Below are 20,625 nucleotides of genomic sequence, written 5' to 3'. Positions count from 1 at the left end.
AGATGGTATTTAGACTGTGCGTAAAGATTTAAGAATGCAATGATATATGTTCAAAAAACTTTTTTGTAAGGTAAATACCATGGTTTATGATTATGGTTGTTATTAGACAATTACCAGGGCCATACTATGTTTATTTTTGGGGGGGATTTATAGTGGTATTAACATCTATATTCTATCATATTATACCATATTATGTTAAATGTATTATATATAACACATACCCATTATTAACTTTGCTATGAAACAAGGACACACACAAAAAAGTGAATACTCTATCCCACAAAATAAAATAATTTCTGTTCTGTAATCCTAACCATTTGTTGTATTTTAGCTGCTCATTTATTTCTAAATTAATAAAATACACAAACTAAAAATAAAATAAAACATACTTTGTTTAAGTAATAACATTTTATTTTAAGTGTTAATAATGTTATTGAAATATGTATTAAACTATACATATTTAATGAAATGGTATTTAATAATAATTGTAACATATTTTAATTGTATTATTTAAAAATATATTTAAAATAAATGATTTAACGTTATTCAATAACATTATATAATTACATTGAAATAGTTCTATTTTAAACCCTCTATAAATACATTTCTATTTCTAAAAATAGAAATCAAATTATTCGTGAATACGTACTATAAATGTATAAATAAAAAAAAAACAATAATTGGTAAATAAACAATCTAATGTCAAGTTGAAGTTTGTGTAGCATCCAGCAGATGTCCCTCACGAGCGCAGTAAACACAGAGCATGTGACACTGCAAGAGCCTGTAAGATCCACTGTGTGTTTCTGTTTTTTCTAATAATCTATGACGAGCCTCTCCTGACCAAACCCCGTCATCATCATCATCATCATCATCATCAACAACACACAAACAACACTGGACAAGAGACAATGGCGAGCAGACGGGCCTCGGTGTGCTCCACCTCCTCGGCGGCGGGTCTGGAGGCCTGGTTCCCCGCGCCCGGTGGCGGCGTTTTCGCCGAGGATGATCCGGAGCTGCGGCGCCTGAGGGAGCGTCTGCGCGGCTGGCTGTCGCAGTGTGAGCCCGCGGTGAGCTGCGCTCAGCGGCTGCTGGTGTGGGAGAGGCCGCTGCACAGCATCATCGCCGCGCTCACGCTCAACACGCTGTTCTGGTGAGAGAGACACGCGAATAAAGCTGTTCATTTGGAAGGGACGGTGTTAATCTGGCTAATCTGCTCGTTAGCAGATGCTTCAGGTCGAAGTTGCTCCGTGTTTGCTACTTCTACCGTGCTATTACTATTAACGTTACCGTTCTATGTACATGTGCTAGTGCCATGGTATTTGTTGGAGAACCATGTAAATATCATGGTAATTAATCAGATTATACATTCAAGTACCACGGTATTACTATGTGTTTTGGACGTTTATTATAATTATCACACGCTACATGAATATGGTTGTAATCCTGGACCAAAATATTACCACATGATTACTGTGGCATACTACTGTATTATAAAAGTAATATGCCAGTACCATTAAACAGTCGTGGTGTGTTTGAGACTAATATCATGGTACTTTGATTCACACTGCTCTGAAAGATTTAAGAATACAATGATATATGTTCATTGAACTGCGATTGTGTCATGTCTTAAAACATGGTCATACCATGGTACTTGTTTGTAAGGGTTAAATACCATGGTGTATGATTATGGTTTGTTATTCGACAATTAATAGTCATACCATGTTTGTTTTGGGTATTTATTGTGGTATTACCATTGATTATATATTATATTTCACAGATATATGCATACATACACATATACATGCATGCATGTCAAAAGTATAAAAACATTATCAATCAATATTATCAATACTTTTTTCAGGATTCTTTGATTGAAAGTTAAAAAAGAACAGCATTTACTTAAAATAGAAATCTTTTTTTAACGATATGCACTAACGTTCAAAAGTTTGTGCTGAGTAATGTTTTTCTTTCTTTTTGTTTTGTTTTAGCAAAGACATGTTAAATTGATAAAAAGTGACAGTTGTGATTTATATGATTAGAAAATATTTCTATTTTGAATAAATGCTCTTTGATTATTTTCATCAATGAATCCTGAAAAGAGTACCACAGGTTACAAAAAAATATTGAGCAGCACAACTGTGTCCAACATTGATAATAACTGTGTATAAAATCATCATAATGATTTCTGAAGGATCATGTGACACTAAAGAGTGGAGTAATGATGCTGAAAATTCAGCTTTGATCACAGGAAACCATTATTTTAAATTTCAATAATATTTCACAATATTATTAATAGTAATGCATCCAAACCTTTGACATTTAGTCTACTATGATTTGATAAACAAATGATAAACAAATATTTATGATAAATATTTAATGATAAACAAATATTTATAGTAATAATAAAACGACAATTAAACTTACTTTTACTATGCAGGAACTGGTACATTATTACATTGGATGTTACATATGAGTGAGTCACATGTTGTTTTTTATAATTGAATGTGAATATTTCATAGAAGTGTGTGTGTGTGTGTGTGTGTGTTTTAGGCTCCTGACGTCCACATCTTTGAGACCCCTGTTCCTCCTGAGCGTGTCTCTCATCGGTCTGACTTTACTGGAGAGATGGAAAGACAAGCTTCCACAGATCACTGGTAATCCATGAATACACACACTACACACTGTTTTGACTCAGAGCATCTGAAACTGCACCGACCCTCGAACTATTTTAGACACTATTACTGTAAAACATCTCTGTGTTGTCACGAAACAAGGAGGGATTGCAAAACTAGTCGAGGGAGCTCAATGACTGATTCAAATGCACATTTGCCAGCAAAAACATGGTGTATTTTTTATTTTATAAGATTTGCAGGATGCTCAGGCATTCACTGTTTGTTGCAGTGGCCTCTTTTATTTTGTCCTGGCTCATGTTTGTCCTATTCTCTGCAGTGTGGCATCCAGAGGAGCCTGTCATTGAGCGGTATGTGTCTTGAATAATCTCTGCATGTCTCAACAGCACCCCCGTCCCATAAGTGTGGACTGATCCACTTCATATTATCTCCTTTGCTGGCTGTTAAAGGGTTAGTTCGGTATTTTACACTTAAAGGCCTGTTTTAAGATCGTTTCTGATGAAATAGAGGGAATGTGTGTGACGTCACCGTCGGCCGGAGTGCCTGCAGTTACTTACAGTGAGTGGCAAAAAAGACTGAGCGGCTGTATATGTTTTCAGCGTGAGTGCCACGAATATCCCATGTCTTTCTTTCTTCAGTCGAAAAAGAAATTAAGGTTTTTGATGAAAACATTCCAGGATTTTTTTCCATATAAGGGACTTCATTGGGAACCAAACGGTCCAAATGAGAGTTTTAGTGCAGTTTCAAACGGCTTTAAACGACACCAGATGATCAATAAGGGTCTTATCAAGCGAAACGATCGGCCATTTAAAAAATAAATAAAAAAGTTTAAGTTTTATAAGCTCAAATGCTCGCCTTGCTCTGTTCTGTGATGTGTGTTTGTGACTCTCCTGTTCGATCTCGTTTATCAAAATAAACAAATCTGTTTTTGAGTCATGTGGTTCATTCAACGAACGAAATGAATGAAATGACTCGAAAAAGTTTTGTTTCGCTTGATAAGACCCTTATTCATCGTCTGGTGTCGTTTAAAGCCTTTTGAACAGTTTGCACTGAAACTGTCATTTGGCCATTGAACCATTTGGTTCCCATTGAAGTCCATTATATGGAGAAAAATCCTAGAATGTTTTCATCAAAAACCTTAATTTCTTTTCGACCGAAGAAAGAAAGACATGGACATCTTGGATGACATGGGGGTGAGTAAATTATCAGCAAAAGTTTTTTAAAAGTGAACTACTCCTGTTGCAAAAAAAAAAAAAAAAATGTGTAAAATACCGAACTAACCCTTTAAGATTGTGTCTTTAATAAATGTGCCTTGACTGTGCAAGTTAATTTGTGCATGTTGTCACAGAGAAACACTGAGCGAGCAGCCGCGTCTGTTAAGCGTGGAGGAACTCAGCCATCACCTCGCCGAGAGTTTCCTCACCTTCAGCCTTTACATCCAAGAAATGCTTCAGTACAAACGACAAAACCACGGCAAGGTGCGAGAGTCTGTAACTTCAAGTCTGTAGTCTGTATCCAAGTCTGTATCCAAGATGTAGGTGTCTTTGTTTCCGCAGTATTTTCAATTTTGATATTTTTAGGTCAAACCGTTCTTGTCTGTCAGTCATATAATGGAGGTCTATGGTCACCACCTCAAAGAGCGCGCACAGAGAAGTCCAAATTAAACATGATTTAATGACTCGTAAATGTAAGTACACATTGATGGCCTAAGAACCGAAACGAGCGGTTTGTGTGATAAAACGAACAGTATTTATATCGTTTTTACCTCTTCAGCCATGTCCAAGTGATCTGAAGGCGCTTTGTGGCTGTTGTTACAAGAGGTAAAAACTATATAAATACTGTTCGTTTTCTCACACAAACCGCTCGTTTCGGTTCTTAGGCCATCAATGTGTACTTACATTTACGAGTCATTAAATCATGCTTAATTTGGACTTCTCTGTGCATGCTCTTTGAGGTGGTGACCATAGACCTCCATTATATGACTGACAGGTTAGAACGGTTTGACCTAAAAATATCAAAATTGAAACTACTGCGGAAACAAAGACACCTACATCTTGGATGCCCTTGAGGTAAGCTAAAACATACCAAAAATAATTTCAAAGTGAACTATGCTGAAAATTCAGCTTTGATCACAGGATTAAATTACATTTTAAAATATATTGAAATAGAAAATAGTTATACTTGTAATACTATTACCGTCACAATATTGCTGTATTTTTTTAATAAAACAAAATGCAGCCTTTGTGAGCATGAGATACGTTTTTTTTTTTTTTTTCAAAAACATAAATTTTACTGACCCCAAACTTTCAAACAGTACTGTATGTCCAGAACGTGTTTACTGATCAATCTTTCTGTTTCATGTCATCAGTTCTGCATCATGATGTGTTCGGGGTGTTTAATGCTGGCCATGGTTGGACATTACATTCCCGGGATTATGATCTCCTACATCATATGTGAGCAAACTTCCCTCTGTTTTGTTCGTTTATTACTATTACACACACTGCTGCTGCTATTTTACACCAGCTAATCAAATTATGCAACACACAAACTATTCAAGTCCACACTCAAGTTGTATTTTGCATTATAATTATCTTTTTATTTTGCTGCTTTAATATATATTATTACTCCTGAAGATATAGCCAGCAATTCCATTTGGCTAGGTTAATAAAATGCAGTCATATTAAGTGTCCTTGCTGAATAAAAATATGAATGTTTCTCTAAAATACAAGAAATACGCGATCGTGTGTGTATAGAGGGTAACTGTGTGTTTCTCTGCTGCATTAGTGCTGAGTGTGCTGCTGTGGCCGCTGGTGGTCTACCATGAGCTCATCCAGAAAATGTACACCGGACTGGAGCCCATACTGATGAAACTCGACTACAGCATGAAAGGAGACACACAACGCCGCAAATACGACAAGAGAAGTGAGAGCGTTGCCTTTAATTAGTGACCTAGGCTGATAACGTTTCCTTCTTTCTTTCTTCAAAGCCCCAAATAAAAATTATTAAGACTAAATTATGTACAGTTGCATGTTGGGTTAGGAATTGAATTTTAAATAGTGGTAAATATAATCCTATATGTTTTTTTTCTTTTAAGCTGCTAGTTTGCTAGAGCTTTTCCAAGATTTTATTCTAATGATTTATATTTTATGGACGATATTTTGCCTATATGTTCGTGATTGAAGTGAAATTAGGCATTAAGACATTTTAGGTTGAAGAAAAAGTTACATATACCTGAGTATTCTGCTTGAATATAATTCCCTTCCATCCATTATTGGACTGATAAACAATAAAAAATTGCTAGTGCCGATATATTGTGCACTTCTGCTGCTGATATCACAGTTATGGGATATTTACACAGATGGATGTTAGTGTTTCACTTCCTTTTAGACTCTGCTCAGCAAAAAGTGTGTGTGTGTGTGTAGAGCTGAGGAAGGAGCAGGAAGAGGGTGACGAGCCGAGGGCAGAGACGGAGAGCGAGAGTGAGGAGGAGCTTTCCTGCTTCGCTCCTACTGTGAGTGTCCTCTGATACTGGAGGCCTGTGGTTATCACGGGTCATACCTTAACTCTATATCTCGTCTTAAAGGGGCCATATTCTATATTTAATAGATAAACAGTAGTACCCGATTACATGTAAATTGGATTACATCATCAGATTCCAAGAATTAGAATTGTTACATTTAAAAAATATTTCTAATCAGACTACAGTTACTTTTTAATTGATCAAATGTAATTCTCACAATGTTAGTAATTTAGTCATTGAATGTTCTTTAAAATGTTCCTCATATACAGTCATATATGGTAAACAAATAAAATTATATATTTTTTAAATATTTTTAGTAAGTGTTCCATTTTGATTGTTTTTATTTTAAAATGATATCTTTTGATTATTTTTTTTATGATTTAATTACTTAATAGCTTTTCATTAAACTCACTTTTAATGAAAAATGTGTTGTTGAAAATGAAGAATGGAACATATTTTCTTTCTCTTTTTATTTTTATATCTACCAAGTAATCTACCCAGCACTGTTAATTGAGCTGCATTATTCTGGATGAATAGAGAATCACGATTTTGAGTTGGCGTAACAGAGAAACATCTCCGAGTGTTGTTCTTTGCTCGGTTTTTAACAAAAAGGAAACGTTCAAATCGCTTAAAACAGAGGCGATAGCTGATTCGAACGAGTGATGTTCGACGGCGAAATCCATCTTTGTAATGTAGGCTACTTCAAAATCCCAGCGCTGTCGTCATCGTGTAAAGCCCGCCCCAACGTTTCTGATTGGTGCCCCCATTTCCACGGATTGGAAATGGGCTTGAATGAGCTTTTTACCAGTCTAACTTTCAGAGCAAATCTAAATTTGCCGTAAGTTGTCTGGGTTTTCATCATGTGAAATTTGATTAAAATTTATTTTTTATTATATATTTTTTTTTTTTTAAATATTTTTGTAGAAAATCAGGATTATTTGCTGAAAGCACATTTTCAACAGTATTTGAAGTAGAAAACTTTTGCAATATTAAAAATGTCTTTACGTAATGTGTCTTTGCTGAATAAAACTATTTATTTAAAATCTTACTGAGCCCAAAGGTTTGAAGGGCAGTGTGATTCCAGCCAGTGATTGGTTTTCTGTTGGAGCAGGTGGATGTGAAGACCACGGCTCTGGCGATGGCCATCACAGACTCGGAGCTGTCAGATGAGGAGGCGTCTATACTGGAGAGTGGAGGGTTCTCTGTGTCCAGAGCCACGACACCACAGCTCACAGACGTCTCTGAAGGTACCACTGCTTCTAGTGCACCACACTCGCTAAACTAGCTATTGAGCAATGACATTGGTTGTGTACAATTTTTTTTCAGGATTCTTTAATGACTAGAAAATTCAATATATATTTTTAAGCTGCAGTCTAACTTTTTTTGTGTTCAAAATTATATAAGCATCATGAATCCATTTACCAAACCGTGTTTTTGTTTTATCCTGAATACTTCACCTCTGGAAAGATGAATGTGTATTTAAAATGGGTCATTTCTGTAGAATAAATGTGAAATTATTTTTGAATTTGGAGCTTTCTATACTGAGAAAAGCCAGAAAATGTATTTTTAGCTTATGTGGATGAAAGACAACAACTCCCAGAATGCACTTGCTTCGCTGCCCTAGGAGGCCACGCCTACCGGTAACAGAGCACACTAGTTAAACAACAAGTCTAGGCTACTAGCGAGTTTTCGTGATGAATCTGCCCGAAAATGTGTTTCGAGATCGCCCAAAATGTTTGGGATTCGGCTTTTGCGTTCTACAGTCGCCATTCGTTAAGTTTACTGTGGCGAGCGGGACGAGAGAGGGTTGTGTGGAGAACGACGCGAGGCCGGTGGCGTGATTACCAATGAGCGACACCTGTGAGACGCACCCGTCTCGGATCTCTCACGGAGGGGCGGGAATTTTCTTAGCAATGTTAAAACGCATATCAACCGATCACTTGTTTAGCGTTTACATAAACACCACATTCAGATTCACCAATCAGAATCAATTCAGTTAGATTGAAACAAAAGCTGTGCATGTAAACAATGAAAGGCGACTGCAGAAAGCAAAAGCTGAATCCTGGACATCGACGGCCGGACATGTCTGGGAAAAAGCCAACTACTCAGCTTTCTCCACAGAACAAGAGCCTGCTAGCTTAGCTTCCAAAAAAAGATGGCTGACACTATGTGTTCATTCTGTGAGTGAGATCCCACCCTCTATGGGCGGATTGAGAAAATGCGAGACAGACCCTACTACTGACTGTAGTCTTTAGCCTCTGGCCAAAAAATCCTCAGATGACGCAAAATTGCGATTTTTGCGCCATCGGAGGATTTTTTCCAGACAAAAAATACATAAATCTCTCGTCTCAGGGGGATATGAGGGCGGAAAGCATGGTAATTCGAAAATACTACAGGTTTTCAATGGACAGGAAAGCTTAATGGTAAATCTTATGGGGTTCCTCTGTTTTCATCAGCAGACCTGGATCAGCAGAGCGTGCACAGTGAACCGGAGGAGGCGTTCACGAGAGACCTAGCCGAGTTCCCGTCAGTGGACGAGATGCCTTCTATCGAGCCGGGTCTGTTCCGTTTCCCGCTGGGCGTCCTGGGCTCATCTGGATCTGAGCTCCAGGAGGAAGCCCTGTCTCCGGCCAGCCTCCTCATCCAGCACTTAGCGTCTCCGCTCCATTTTGTCAACACGCACTTCAACGGACATGGACAAGCAGCGGGGGCAGTCCAAAGCATTGTGGGTACTGAGAAAGAGGGAAGGTTACCGGAACCCGCTAGGTCCCTGGAAGCACTTAGCGAGGAGATAGTGACCACGGCCATCTCTACAGTAGTACAGAACACTCTCTCAGCCCTGTTGAGGTCTACGGAGGCCAACGAAGGCTCGTCCATGGCTTCCTTCCTTCCCACCGAAACGCCTCCTTGCCCGATGGAATCGCCCCTCGTGTCGCCGTCCGCCCAAGAAGCCGGCGAACAGGACGAGGATGAGGACGCTGACGTCACCGAAGCGAGCACCGAAGAGCAGCCGGATGTCACACTCGTGCCCACGGAGGAAGAGGACTTTGAGCTACTGGACCAAAGCGAACTGGAACAGATGGATGAGGTGTTGGGCCTGGGTGTTGATGGACAGGAAGTGGGCGGGGCTTCCGAAGACACGCCCCCAAGCAGTCAGCAGCAGGAGTCCTAGCTTCCCGTCAACTGTTTGTTTTATTTCTAGTCCATGTAGATACTATATACTGACACATGTGATTTGTGAAAGGGAATGTCGCAGTCAACTATGCCTTTTTTGTTGTTTTTGGGGGAGTGAGATCACTGTGATCGTTGGTGTGAATGTCGCGTCTCGCAAAATGTACGACAAATCCTAAACGCGATGGTCGCAAGGTTTTTTGACAGATCCAAATAACCTCAAGCCACTCGGATTTCAAAAGCGACTTAAAATAGACGTACAAGTTTTAATGGTTTACTGTATGTATATTTTGAGTTTATCAATAGGGTTTAATGCATCGGGTCACGAAAACACGAGTTTGATTTAGGTTAAGGAGGGGATGAGCAGGATATGCAAATTCTCAACGAAAAGTTGGTTGCGGCAAAGATTTCTTTTCACGAGAATAGCTAAACTAATATATTCTATATTATATACCTATGAAGTGGATGGACTTATTTATTGAAATTGGTTAGAGTGAAGAATAGTTTACTATTAAATATGTCTCGAATAAATAATAAAGTTGCACAGAACTTAAAAAGTTAGCAAATTTGACTGCATTGCTATTAAGTAGGGCTGTCAAACGATTAATCGCTATTAATCGCATCCAAAATAAAAGTTTGTGTTTACATAATATATGTGGGTGCACTGTGTATAATTATTTTGATTATATATAATTATATAATTATAATATTATTATAAAATAATTATTGTAATTATAAATACACACACATGCATGTATATTTAAGAAAAAATATTATTTATATTTATATATAATATAAATTATATATAAATCTATATACAGTACATGAAAATATTTCTTAAATATATACAAGCATGTGTATGTATATATATTTATATATATATATATAAAATAAAATTACACAGTGCACCCACATATATTATGTAAACACAAACTTTTATTTTGGATGCGATTAATCGCGATTAATCATTTGACAGCCCTACAATTAAGTGTAAATCAATTTCTGAAAATTGTTTTGAAAAATTTATATTGGATTGTCTATATATATATATATATATATTTTTTTTTTTTTTTGTTGAAGTATATATCACTTTCTTTCTTTCTTTCTTTCTTTTGCACAAAAGTGACCGTGAATGCAGCATAATGTACTTTAGCCAGCAGAAAAATTCATTGTGCCACCCACCCACCCCAGAATATGTCAATATTCATGTTCAATATATTATAATTGGATGCACTTTTGAAATTTTGTTGGTCTGTACATGCTCAAATTTTGCCGGACTTTCTCCAGATTTTTTATAACCATGCCAAATTCAAAAGTTTGGGGTCAGTAATATTTTTTTCCCTCCAAAAAAATTTAACTTTTATTTTGCAAGTACGCATTCAAGTGAGCAAATGTTACAGTATAGACATTAGTAATTTAAAAAAAAGTTTTCCATTTTAATTAAATTTGGATTTTAATGCTGTTTTGCTGCTTAATATTTGACATTAATAATAGAATTGTTACTTGAGCAGCATGTACAGTTATTTTAAATCAAATAAATGTACATAAGAAACAACTTCTTCCCAAAAAAAAAAAATATATATATTACTGACCCTAAACTTTAGAATTGTAGCGTACATTGTATTGCATTGTAAAAAATGACATCATATGGTTACAGATTGCCTGAAATATATTTTAAACGATAAACTAAATCTTTACTGTACACATTTTGGAAGGAGTTCATGCATGAGCTTGACTGAATTATTTCCCCTTTTTTAATTGAAACAAACAATTTACAAGAGGGGAATCCGAAGAGAATGATTGAGCCTTATTTCTATATATCTTTACAAGATGTACTCAATATGTCATCAAGGTATTTCTAGAACTGACAAAGTAAAGCTCAAACAGCATATTTGGGATTTATTTTTAAAGCATTTGATTATTATTTTGTCTTCATGTCATGACACAATGAATATAAGATGGATTTTATGATCTGATATATATGTATATTTTCAATTATTAATTCTACTAAAGGGAAATATCTTTTAAACTGGAAATGTGTATATTAAAACAATGTATATATTTAATGGCCTGTAACGTCGGTTTTTACAGAACTGTTCATTGTTTGCTGACAGGTTGACATTCCTTTAAAGTTGAAAGTTGAATGGATTACACCGCATCCCGAACTAGTCTTAATGTGACCGGTCAGAAGTGTCTTCCATTATAGTTTGAGTTTTGCCAACTGTGAAAGCTGATTGGTAAAAAGTTCTGCACCATGTACTGTAGTTGCAAACATGTTGTGTGTTGCTGTGATTGTGTTTTTAATTTCAAATTGCGTTTCTCCTGTAGATACCCACATCTGATCCAGACCGCAGATATCTACAGAGATTATCTTTGTTTAATAGTGATTGTGTTTTGCTCATGCTGTTACTGCTTTGATTTATAAAAAAAAAGCACTTAAAGAATTGAACTACAAAATGTATTGTTGAATGTCATTTTGTTGATTGACTTGCACCTCCAATATCTCCAAATATCTGGGGTCCAATACCAAAAAGGGGGACCGTTCTCATCTAATTGAACTTGATTGATTGCCAAGACACGCCTGGTTTACACTGATTGTGGCGTCACGGGTTTCAATATGGACGTTGGGTTTTCAGTGTGGAGATTGGGGCAAGAAAGAGCATGATAGGTCATTTTCAGACGGGTCTGCAATAGTCCCAGGGGGTCTGTGGAAATGTTTAATAAAAATAATTATAGACTAAGTTACTAAATTTGATTAAAATAAAGGAATAATTACTTGAAGGGGTGTGCATAAGACTGACATGACACCTTCATAATCATGACATGTTTATGACAACTGTCATTAAGTGTCATTCGCTCAGTTATTATATTTTGAATGAAAATTGTCTTTGTTATGACATCTTAACATAAACTATAACATCATAACCTGTCAGTGTCTTTGTCATGACAACTTGACATTAATCAAGTTAAAAACTTTCATGTGGTTGGCTTCGAGATTGGCTGTCATGAGGCATCATAAGTGTCATAAATATTTTTCGTGACCTCAACTACGGTGGTACTAATTGAATTTGTCATTAAAAAGTTATAATGGCTTCATGACAGCCAATGTCAAAACCAATCACATGACAGTTTAATGTAATGTTAACCAATAAAGCTAGGTGGTTTCATTTTTGATATCAATAATTACATTGTTACTAGTAAAAATGTGAATTCCTGATATCAATAATTAAATGGTCACTAGATGAAATGTTTATTCTTGATATCAACAATTCAATTGTTACTAGTAAAAATTACCATTTTTGATATCTGAAAATGTATTTCTGATATCAATATAATTTCAGATATCTAAAATGGCTTTCTTACTAGTAACAATTACATTCATGATATCAGAAATTAAAATTGCCACTAGTAAACTAAAAATTTAATTATTGATATCAAAAATGAACATTGTTACTAGCAATTCAATTGTTGATATCAAGAATAACATTTCAACTAGTACCAATTTAATTCTTGATATCAAAAATAAATGTTTTTACTAGTAATAATTGTATTTCTGATATGTGAAATTGGAATTTCAACTAGTAAGAAATCAATTCTTGATATCAACAATTGGTTTTGAGTGGCAGCCTATGGGGACATTTCACTAGAGAAAATACAATTGTTGATATCAAAAATGTAATTGTTGATATCAAGAATGTAATTGTTGATATCAATAATTTAATTCTTGATATCAAAAAATGTAATTGTTGATATCAACAATTGAATTCTTGATATCAAGAATGCATATCCTAGAAATGAATAAAAGCTAAAACGGCTTGCCATACAACTTTCAAACATCATCTTTATTTTTTATTGTGGGATATCAAAAACAGCGAAGGATACATCTTTGCTGCCTTCAGAAATCCTTCTCAGGAGAAAGGAATTGACGACGTTGGATTCCGACGTGCCTTGATGCCTTGAAATTCAGACACAGTCCATGTCTTTATACTTTAAAATATCCGTTTAAATTTTAGGACGGGGATCCCGGCCTTACATAAGGAAGAATTTGGGGTTTGTGGTGTCTAAAAGATTGAAACCCCCTGATGTAAGAGAACACGTTTTGATATGTTTTTGCGCTAAATATTTGCTGACTGTGCTTCAGGAACAGCGAGAGAAAAAGCCAGGCATGGAAAAGGTCATGTGAGGTAAGGCTAGCCTGTTGACAGGCCCGCGGTGAGCTGGCAACAGAACCCAACGCAGATGGCGGCACTGCTTATAGTTGGAGGTGACTGTAATCTCGATTAATCTCTAAGTATGGAAACATTACAGAGATATTTGGTGTTAAAGGGAAAGTTCAGCCTCAAATACAAATTCTGTCATCATTTACTCGCCCTTATGTTGTTCCAAACCTGTACGTGTTTCTTTCTTCTGCTGAAAAAAGAAGATAGGCTATTTAGAATAATGTTGGTAAATTGATGGTATAGCCACTGACTTCCATAGTATTTCTTTCCTGTTAACTTATGGAGGTCAATGGCTACCGTCAACAGTGGTTACCAGACAAAATGACGGCTGCGTGAAATCAGCGTAGGCGGGCATACACTGTGCGATGTCTGTGCGATTTCAGCAAGGTACCTACTCACACTGAACGAGTAAATCGCATGCGATGCAAAGCCAAAGTTCAGGATTTATGTGCTCACACTGTACGGTCCGATCGTCGAGCTGCGACTGCGACTTCACTGCTCACACTATACGTGTAATATCTGCGATAACCCCCTGGATTGCGCCTATTTACGTGTATGTATCCAGAGATATTGTCAAAACAAGCATCTGCAATCAGTATCCAGATGATTTAGTATTTTCAATTTATGCATTTAATTATTATTATTATTATTATATTATCATTATTAGGGGAGGCCTATAGGCTAATTTTACTATTAAATTGATCCGCTATTTGCCACGCAATATTTTCACAGCACATAACCAACGTGCTGTGAGGAATATTAATCTTACTCCTCATTAAAAATTGTCTTAAAACATTTAGGTCGATTACAATGAATTATATACATATAAAATAACTATTAACAGTCTATAATATGTCCGAACATTGCCATTATTAATCATCAATGAAAATTAAAAACAGGTTTATTTCAAAAACATTGTTTGACAAAACAATAAAAGAGGTGTTACATATCAGGTGGCTTGAAGACGGTGGGTAATATTATCCATTTTGCAACACGAACTGGAGGTTAAGCAACAGTAATTTGTAGCTCGTTTTTATTTTAATTTTATTTTTGCTGCAGATGAAATGGTTAAACTTCTGTTTTCGCGCAGGCGCAGTGAGGGAAAAAACACTGAGTTTAGGGCAATCGGTTCGTAGCTTTGCTTCAACTGTGCGATATAGTCACGAGGAGCGACCAAAATTTCTGACATGCCAGAAATTCATCCGACCATCCGATTGTCGATCGTGAGAGGTTAATCGCCTCTCGTTTCTCCCTGTACACTGCACGAACACTGCACGACAAACGACGCACGACAAAGCTGAAAATCGGTCCGACAAGAAAATGAGTCGCACGAGTCAGAATTCGGCTCAAAATCGGACGAAAATCGCACAGTGTATGCCCGCCTTTTGAGGGAAGAAGATTTTATTGGCTTTTTTAGCATTTAAATTTAGATTATTTAAAATATATATATAACAATTAATTTAAATACTTTTAAGGCATCCTGCAGCAAAAACAAACAAAAAAAAAAAAAAACTGCTCTAACCATTTGGAAAATTAATTTTCAAAGTTAGATTAAAGGGATAAGTTAGTTCACTTTGAAATTAATTTTTGATATGTTTTAGCTTACCTACCTTTCACTAAACATATTTAGATATATCGAAATCGTCTTGTGATTTCCCGTATATCTAAATATGTTTAGTGAAAGGTAAAACTTCCGAAATCTCAGTGTAAACACTGCGTGATGTAGACGCGCGAGAGATCACTTCCGGCGTACGTTGGACACGGTTCAGTTCGGTTCAGTTGGACATTTTATTCAGATCAGTTCGACAGGGGTGTTAACAAGAGGTAAAAACGATATAAATACTGTTTGTTTTCTCACACAAACCGCTCGTTTAGTGTCTTAGGCCATCAATGTGTACTTACATTCACGAGTCATTAAATCAAGTTTAATTTTGACTTCTCTGTGCATGCTCTTTGAGGTGGACCCCCTAAACCTGCATTATATGACTGACAGACAACACCAGTTTGACCGAAAAATGTCAAAATTGAAAATACTGTGGAAACAAAGACACCTACATCTTGGATGCCCTTGAGGTAAGCTAAAACACACCAAAAATTAATTTCAAAGTGAACTATCCCTTTAAGGAAATTATAGCATATAAAAGGCAACTATGAGTGCATCACCTATTAACATAATAATTAAGCACAAAGTTCTTCTGGTATAGATTCACACATGTGTTTATTGGGAAAAGAGTGAGAACCCGAAACAAATTGTATCAGAATTGTATTGGAAGACAAATTGTCTTCCAACCCACATTTGTTTGGTAAAATTGCATGACATCTTTTGCTATCAAAAAGAGTCTCTCAAAAATTGAGCTAAAGATTTGTGGGCCAAGATCATTACATTTAAAGCATTGAGATTGTATAACCCAAATATAACCTAAAAAAATGGTAATTCTTGTTGTTAGAATGATGATGTGTCAGGTTACTGAAGGAGCGAAGTCTGCAATTGGAGAGCCGTCATTCATCTTCAATATTCTAGCAGCAATGTCTTTCTCCTAGAAAATTAATGCATAAAACAATATTGATTAACGCACTGCAATCTTATCAAAACTGATCAAGCCTTCGATCCATGTCTTATCAGGAAGAAGCACATAAAGCATGTATTTATTTGTTATTTAAAGTGCCAGCAAACTTACACTAAACCTTTGGAGTTTCCCAGACTCTCATTGATTAAGTACTAGAACCCTGTTGAATCTCTCTTTCTCTCTCTCTTGATATATATACTTCGTGACTCACCATTTTAAGTTCATCAGCACAAGCATCAAGCTTTACCCTCAGCTCATCTGTAACAGTAACATCTGAGCGAACTGTCCAGCAACCATCCCTGAAGCTCACAGGCATAGAAAACACCAAACCTGCTGGAATCCCAAACTGACCTGCAGATTTAGAAAGGTCAGACATTTACACGAAATAGCCTATTTGTAAGATACACTGTAAAAAATTACATGACCAATAAGTTATGATAACATATTGCTTTAACTCATCAAAATAAATTCAACTTTTTTAGTTATACAAGGTTCAAATATTTTTTTTTTTTAAAGTCAGTTTAATGTGATTTAAAGGGCTTGCTCAGACTGAAGAGCCCGCGCATTAAGATCACTTAAACGTGGTTGTGGTTACAAGAGGTAAAAACTACATAAATAATGTTCATTTTCTCATCTTCTTTTTTTTTTCATACTGTAAGTTTTATTTATTTCATGTTTGAGAATGATTTGAATGGTCTTGCCTGTACTAAGTACACCCATTGAGAAAACGTCCTCCGGAGAACCGTCATTATTCCAGGCCCTTAAAATGGTCATTATTCCATTGGTTGATGATATTGCTGTGACTTTGTTGGTCTTTGACGAAATTGTGGCACGACGTTTATGTACTAAACTCATAAAATCTGTCTCCAGCCATTTCCTTATAAAACAAAACATGAGTATAATTACATTAATGGCAAATGCATTTAGACAATGTAGGATATGTATGGAATTTGCATGTGTTTATCTTGTTTACTGATAGAATTGTACCCTTTAGAATAATTCATGAACTGATTGATAATGTAATTGCATAAAAGAGGCATATGGCTTGAGGCATGGACCACAATGACCTTTACCAATCATAAATCATTTCCATAACTCGCTGAGAAAAACCATCTGGTCCCCGAATTGCGCCGTCATATCTGAGAAGCTCCGCCCTCTGCAGGTCAACATGGAAACTGTCACTGATGTTCCCCCACACGACAACATCAGTTATGTCTGTGAATAAAAAAATAAAATAAAAAAAATGAGCACGACCAGAAAGACAGTAAGAAAATCTTAATTTATTTTATTAATATTGTTTTATTATATATTTATTAAAAAATAATATATATTAATTTAAAACATTAGCTGTAGCTTGTATAAATGGCATATTGTTTCTTCAGAATACTTTCGAAAATAATTATGAATCAAATCAAAATAGTCAAACTGAACTAAATGAACTTTCAAATGTATCATTCTATTGCAATTGAATATTAGTACATATATTTATTATTTTACCTGATGTTCTCACCGAGAACTTCTGCGCAAGCTGAGTTCTTGCCTCGTATTCTAGCTGCGTTGTCATTGCCACAAAGTTGTGCGGGTCAACCGAGGGAGCGTTCTCAATTAACAGCGAGCACTTCAGGTTAATAAAGGAGTCTCCTGCCACTATCACTCTTACGTCCTTCCGTGCATTCGCCTCGATGAGTTGCCCGTAGCAACAGAAACGTTCGGCTACCCGGCTCACCGTGTGGTCCTTGTCATCCGGCTCATCGTTACTTTCACATATAGGCTGCAGGTCATCCAGAAAGATGATGAAGTGGGCTTCCTGAAACGCCCGAGTCTGGTCTGAATGGATGGTGACCTCATGGAGCCGAGGTAGGGCGAGATCTTCTGTTTCCATCTTGAGTCCTTGCATCATTTCCTCAGAGCCACAGGTGTCCATGAGGTGAAGGCTGAACAGGGGGAGACCTGGAAACAGGCCCGGGGTCAACAACTGAGGAATGAGGCTGTAGCAGATGGGGTTCAGGGCGCTGAAAGAGGTTTTTCTCAGGTTAAATATCATGCATCTCAAGATAATAATAACAACTCTATTTTAGTGCCCCTACTATGCTATTTTAAAGGATCCTAATTTTGTTTTATAGGTCTCCTATTTCAATTCAAATGGATTCGTTTTACGATTTGTGTCAAAGATTTCATCAAAAAGATCTTCATTTGTGTTCTGAAGATGAACAAAAGTCTGTTTGGGATGACATTAGGGTGAGTAATTACTGAATTCAGATTTTGGGTGAACTATTCCTTTAACATTCACACACTGGATGAAATGTAATATTCAAAAAAAAATATCACTTTAAAGGCAAAGGGGCCTGATAAAACTCATCCACCCGCTGATCCAGATGTGCAGAGGTCTGAGAGACTTGAGTCGGTCAACTTCCTCCTTCATACACAGTTCTTTGGTTCGTTGATTCTCTGCTGCAATTTTTAGCATCAGATCAGAGTTCATATCTGAGGTAATGCCATAGTAACCCTGCAGGAGAGGACAAAAGTATTTATATTCACATACAGTCTCTAAATGAAACAGGATGTTGCTGATCTTGGATCATATAATAATTTTGGTCCCTGTGAGTTAAAATGGATGGGATTTGTTTAATTTTTATCTTGCAGTAATGTTAAAGGGATAGTTCACTTTGAAATAAATTTTTGGTATGTTTTAGCTTACCTCAAGGGCACCCAAGATGTGGGTGTCTTTGTTTCCGCAGTATTTTCAGTTTTGATATTTTTAGGTCAAACCGTTCTTGTCAGTCAGTCATATAATGGAGGTCTATGGTCACCACCTCAAAGAGCATGCACAGAGAAGTCAAGGTAAAAACGATATAAATAATGTTTGTTTTCTCACTCAAACTGCTCGTTTCATGTCGGCAATCAATGTGTACTTACATTTACGAGTCATTAAATCATGTTTAATTTGGACTTCTCTGTGCATGCTCTTTGAGGTAGTGACCATAGACCTCCATTATATGACTGACAGACAAGAATGGTTTGACCGAAAAATATCAAAATTGAAAATACTGTGGAAATGAAGACACCTACATCTTGGATGCCCTTGAGGTAAGCAAAAACATATCAAAAATTAATTTCAAAGTGAACTATCCCTTTAAGAGCTGAAATAAAATGTGATATAGAGGACACTCTTCCCGACTGTTTGTCATTATCTTGTTATGGTTTGCGTTACACTGCATTTCTGAGCGCTTTTCCTGTATTATGGTTCTGATTTGCCTGGTTTCCTGGATTTCCCTGTTTGTACTGTGTTATGACCATTTGCGTGATATGTGAATTGCAATTGTAGTTTACCCCCCCCAAAAAAAAAAAAAAAAAAAAAAATCACTGCACAGCAGCTATTGGAGTTTTTCTAAATTGCCTTGGATTGCTTCTCAAATGTAATTTTTGACAGTAATTACAGTAATTTTCTTGTTCACTCATGATTTGTGTGTGTTTTAGTACCGGTACTTGTATGCAAAAGAGTAAATGTGTTTGGAGAGTAACTACATTTTGCTAGCGTTTTCAAAAAATGAGCCAAAGGAACTCAGAAAAATGAATTTATGTGGACTATGTCCTTTTTGTGCTTGATTGCTCTGTTTTATTTGGGTATCCTATCATGCAAACCTGAGCATGCTCAAGGAAATCGTTGAAGCCTCCAAGGAGCATTCCTTTCCCCCCGCGATCGATCAGCTCCCTCCATACTAAAGGACAGCTTGAATGCGTCCATCCATTTGATGCACATGTGTCCTCCAGCCATGTCTGCAAAGAAAGATGGTTGAAAATGATTAAATGAGTCAAGGACATCTTTAGTTCAACTTAAAAATATGGTGAACGGTGTAAAAATGATTAAAGAGCTCTTGAAGCTCCACATGAACTCAGACTCGGGTTTACCTCCCAGTCACTGGGCTGCACACAGATCTTGTGAATGTGAAAATCTGGCAGGTTTCTTTGCAGCACATCAGCAAGAAGCTCAGCTTTCGCATAATAAGGACAATCAGCTTTTCCTGTACAGATGAATAGATAATACTATATACAGTATGCTGCTGACTGTGACATGATTTACTATAATCATACTGAAGGGTTTTGATTAGAAGGAAATACAATTACAGCTATAATGTGGGATAACATTTAAGGCAGACAGACAGACAGACAGACAGACAGACAGACAGACAGACAGACAGACAGACAGACAGATAGATAGATAGATAGATAGATAGATAGATAGATAGATAGATAGATAGATAGATAGATAGATAGATAGATAGATAGATAGATAGATAGGTAGATAAACCAACAGAGACAGACAGACAGACAGAAGAACGCTGACAACGTTTGCTTTCATTAAAGTACTCTGTAATTTTGTTTAATTAGCCATAAAACTGACCAACCTGCAAGAACAAATTTTGCCATAGTCCATTCACAAGCGCGTCCGGCGTTGCTAGGTAACCGTGTGTTCCGCATAAAATGTTCCTGGGGAGGAAACATTTCGATTTTTTTTT

General features: G+C 36.5%; 2 protein-coding genes and 1 long non-coding RNA gene across 5 annotated transcripts; 2 read left to right on the top strand and 1 right to left on the bottom strand.

Annotated features, from left to right (window-relative positions):
* The first annotated feature begins 753 nt into the window (after positions 1-753).
* Positions 754-11,778, top strand: retreg2 (reticulophagy regulator family member 2). 2 transcript variants are annotated; one of them, XM_039648343.2, is made up of 9 exons: positions 754-1,150; positions 2,551-2,654; positions 2,950-2,980; positions 3,979-4,108; positions 4,999-5,083; positions 5,415-5,552; positions 6,053-6,141; positions 7,262-7,397; positions 8,610-11,778. In XM_039648343.2, exons 1-9 carry the CDS (start codon positions 909-911, stop codon positions 9,320-9,322), a joined length of 1,668 nt encoding a protein of 555 aa, XP_039504277.2. In that variant the 5' UTR covers positions 754-908; the 3' UTR covers positions 9,323-11,778. The 2 variants fall into 2 exon arrangements, with proteins under 2 accessions (XP_039504277.2, XP_039504276.2); XM_039648342.2 differs by having other exon boundaries at positions 761-1,150; positions 8,607-11,778.
* Positions 11,779-15,048: 3,270 nt separating this feature from the next.
* LOC148978775 (uncharacterized) lies at positions 15,049-18,583 on the top strand. Of its 2 annotated transcripts, none has more exons than XR_016168942.1 (5): positions 15,049-15,365; positions 15,500-15,614; positions 17,879-18,140; positions 18,232-18,346; positions 18,444-18,583. It is a non-coding gene; the product is annotated as an uncharacterized LOC148978775 (long non-coding RNA). The 2 variants fall into 2 exon arrangements; XR_016168943.1 differs by having other exon boundaries at positions 15,050-15,365; positions 18,017-18,140.
* mdh1b (malate dehydrogenase 1B, NAD (soluble)) lies at positions 15,745-20,566 on the bottom strand. Its single transcript, XM_039648285.2, has 9 exons — positions 20,515-20,566; positions 20,018-20,130; positions 19,751-19,885; positions 18,472-18,614; positions 17,606-18,120; positions 17,182-17,323; positions 16,810-16,985; positions 16,320-16,459; positions 15,745-16,078 (listed from the first exon to the last, which is right to left on the bottom strand). Exons 1-9 carry the CDS (start codon positions 20,534-20,536, stop codon positions 16,001-16,003), a joined length of 1,464 nt encoding a protein of 487 aa, XP_039504219.2. The 5' UTR covers positions 20,537-20,566; the 3' UTR covers positions 15,745-16,000.
* Positions 20,567-20,625: the final 59 nt, after the last annotated feature.

This window comes from Pimephales promelas, chromosome 6, assembly GCF_988280905.1.
Source record: "Pimephales promelas chromosome 6, fPimPro1.hap1.1, whole genome shotgun sequence".
NCBI classification, from domain to species: Eukaryota; Metazoa; Chordata; class Actinopteri; order Cypriniformes; family Leuciscidae; genus Pimephales; species Pimephales promelas.
Note: the sequence above shows the minus strand (reverse complement) of the source record. Positions and strands in the feature narration are given on the sequence as shown.

What these genes read in the sequence shown, in the direction of transcription:
- retreg2 (XM_039648342.2), top strand. Translation starts at nt 909, where the DNA reads ATGGCGAGCAGACGGGCCTCGGTGTGCTCCACCTCCTCGGCGGCGGGT. An exon ending in CAAGCTTCCACAGATCACTG is followed by an intron (nt 2,655 to 2,949) that starts GTAATCCATGAA and finishes TATTCTCTGCAG; the next exon opens with TGTGGCATCCAGAGGAGCCT. An exon ending in GAGGAGCCTGTCATTGAGCG is followed by an intron (nt 2,981 to 3,978) that starts GTATGTGTCTTG and finishes ATGTTGTCACAG; the next exon opens with AGAAACACTGAGCGAGCAGC.
- mdh1b (XM_039648285.2), bottom strand. Translation starts at nt 20,536, where the DNA reads ATGGCAAAATTTGTTCTTGCAG. An exon ending in ATTTCCTTGAGCATGCTCAG is followed by an intron (nt 18,615 to 19,750) that starts GTTTGCATGATA and finishes CCTCTCCTGCAG; the next exon opens with GGTTACTATGGCATTACCTC. An exon ending in ATGGAAATGATTTATGATTG is followed by an intron (nt 16,986 to 17,181) that starts GTAAAGGTCATT and finishes TTGTTTTATAAG; the next exon opens with GAAATGGCTGGAGACAGATT.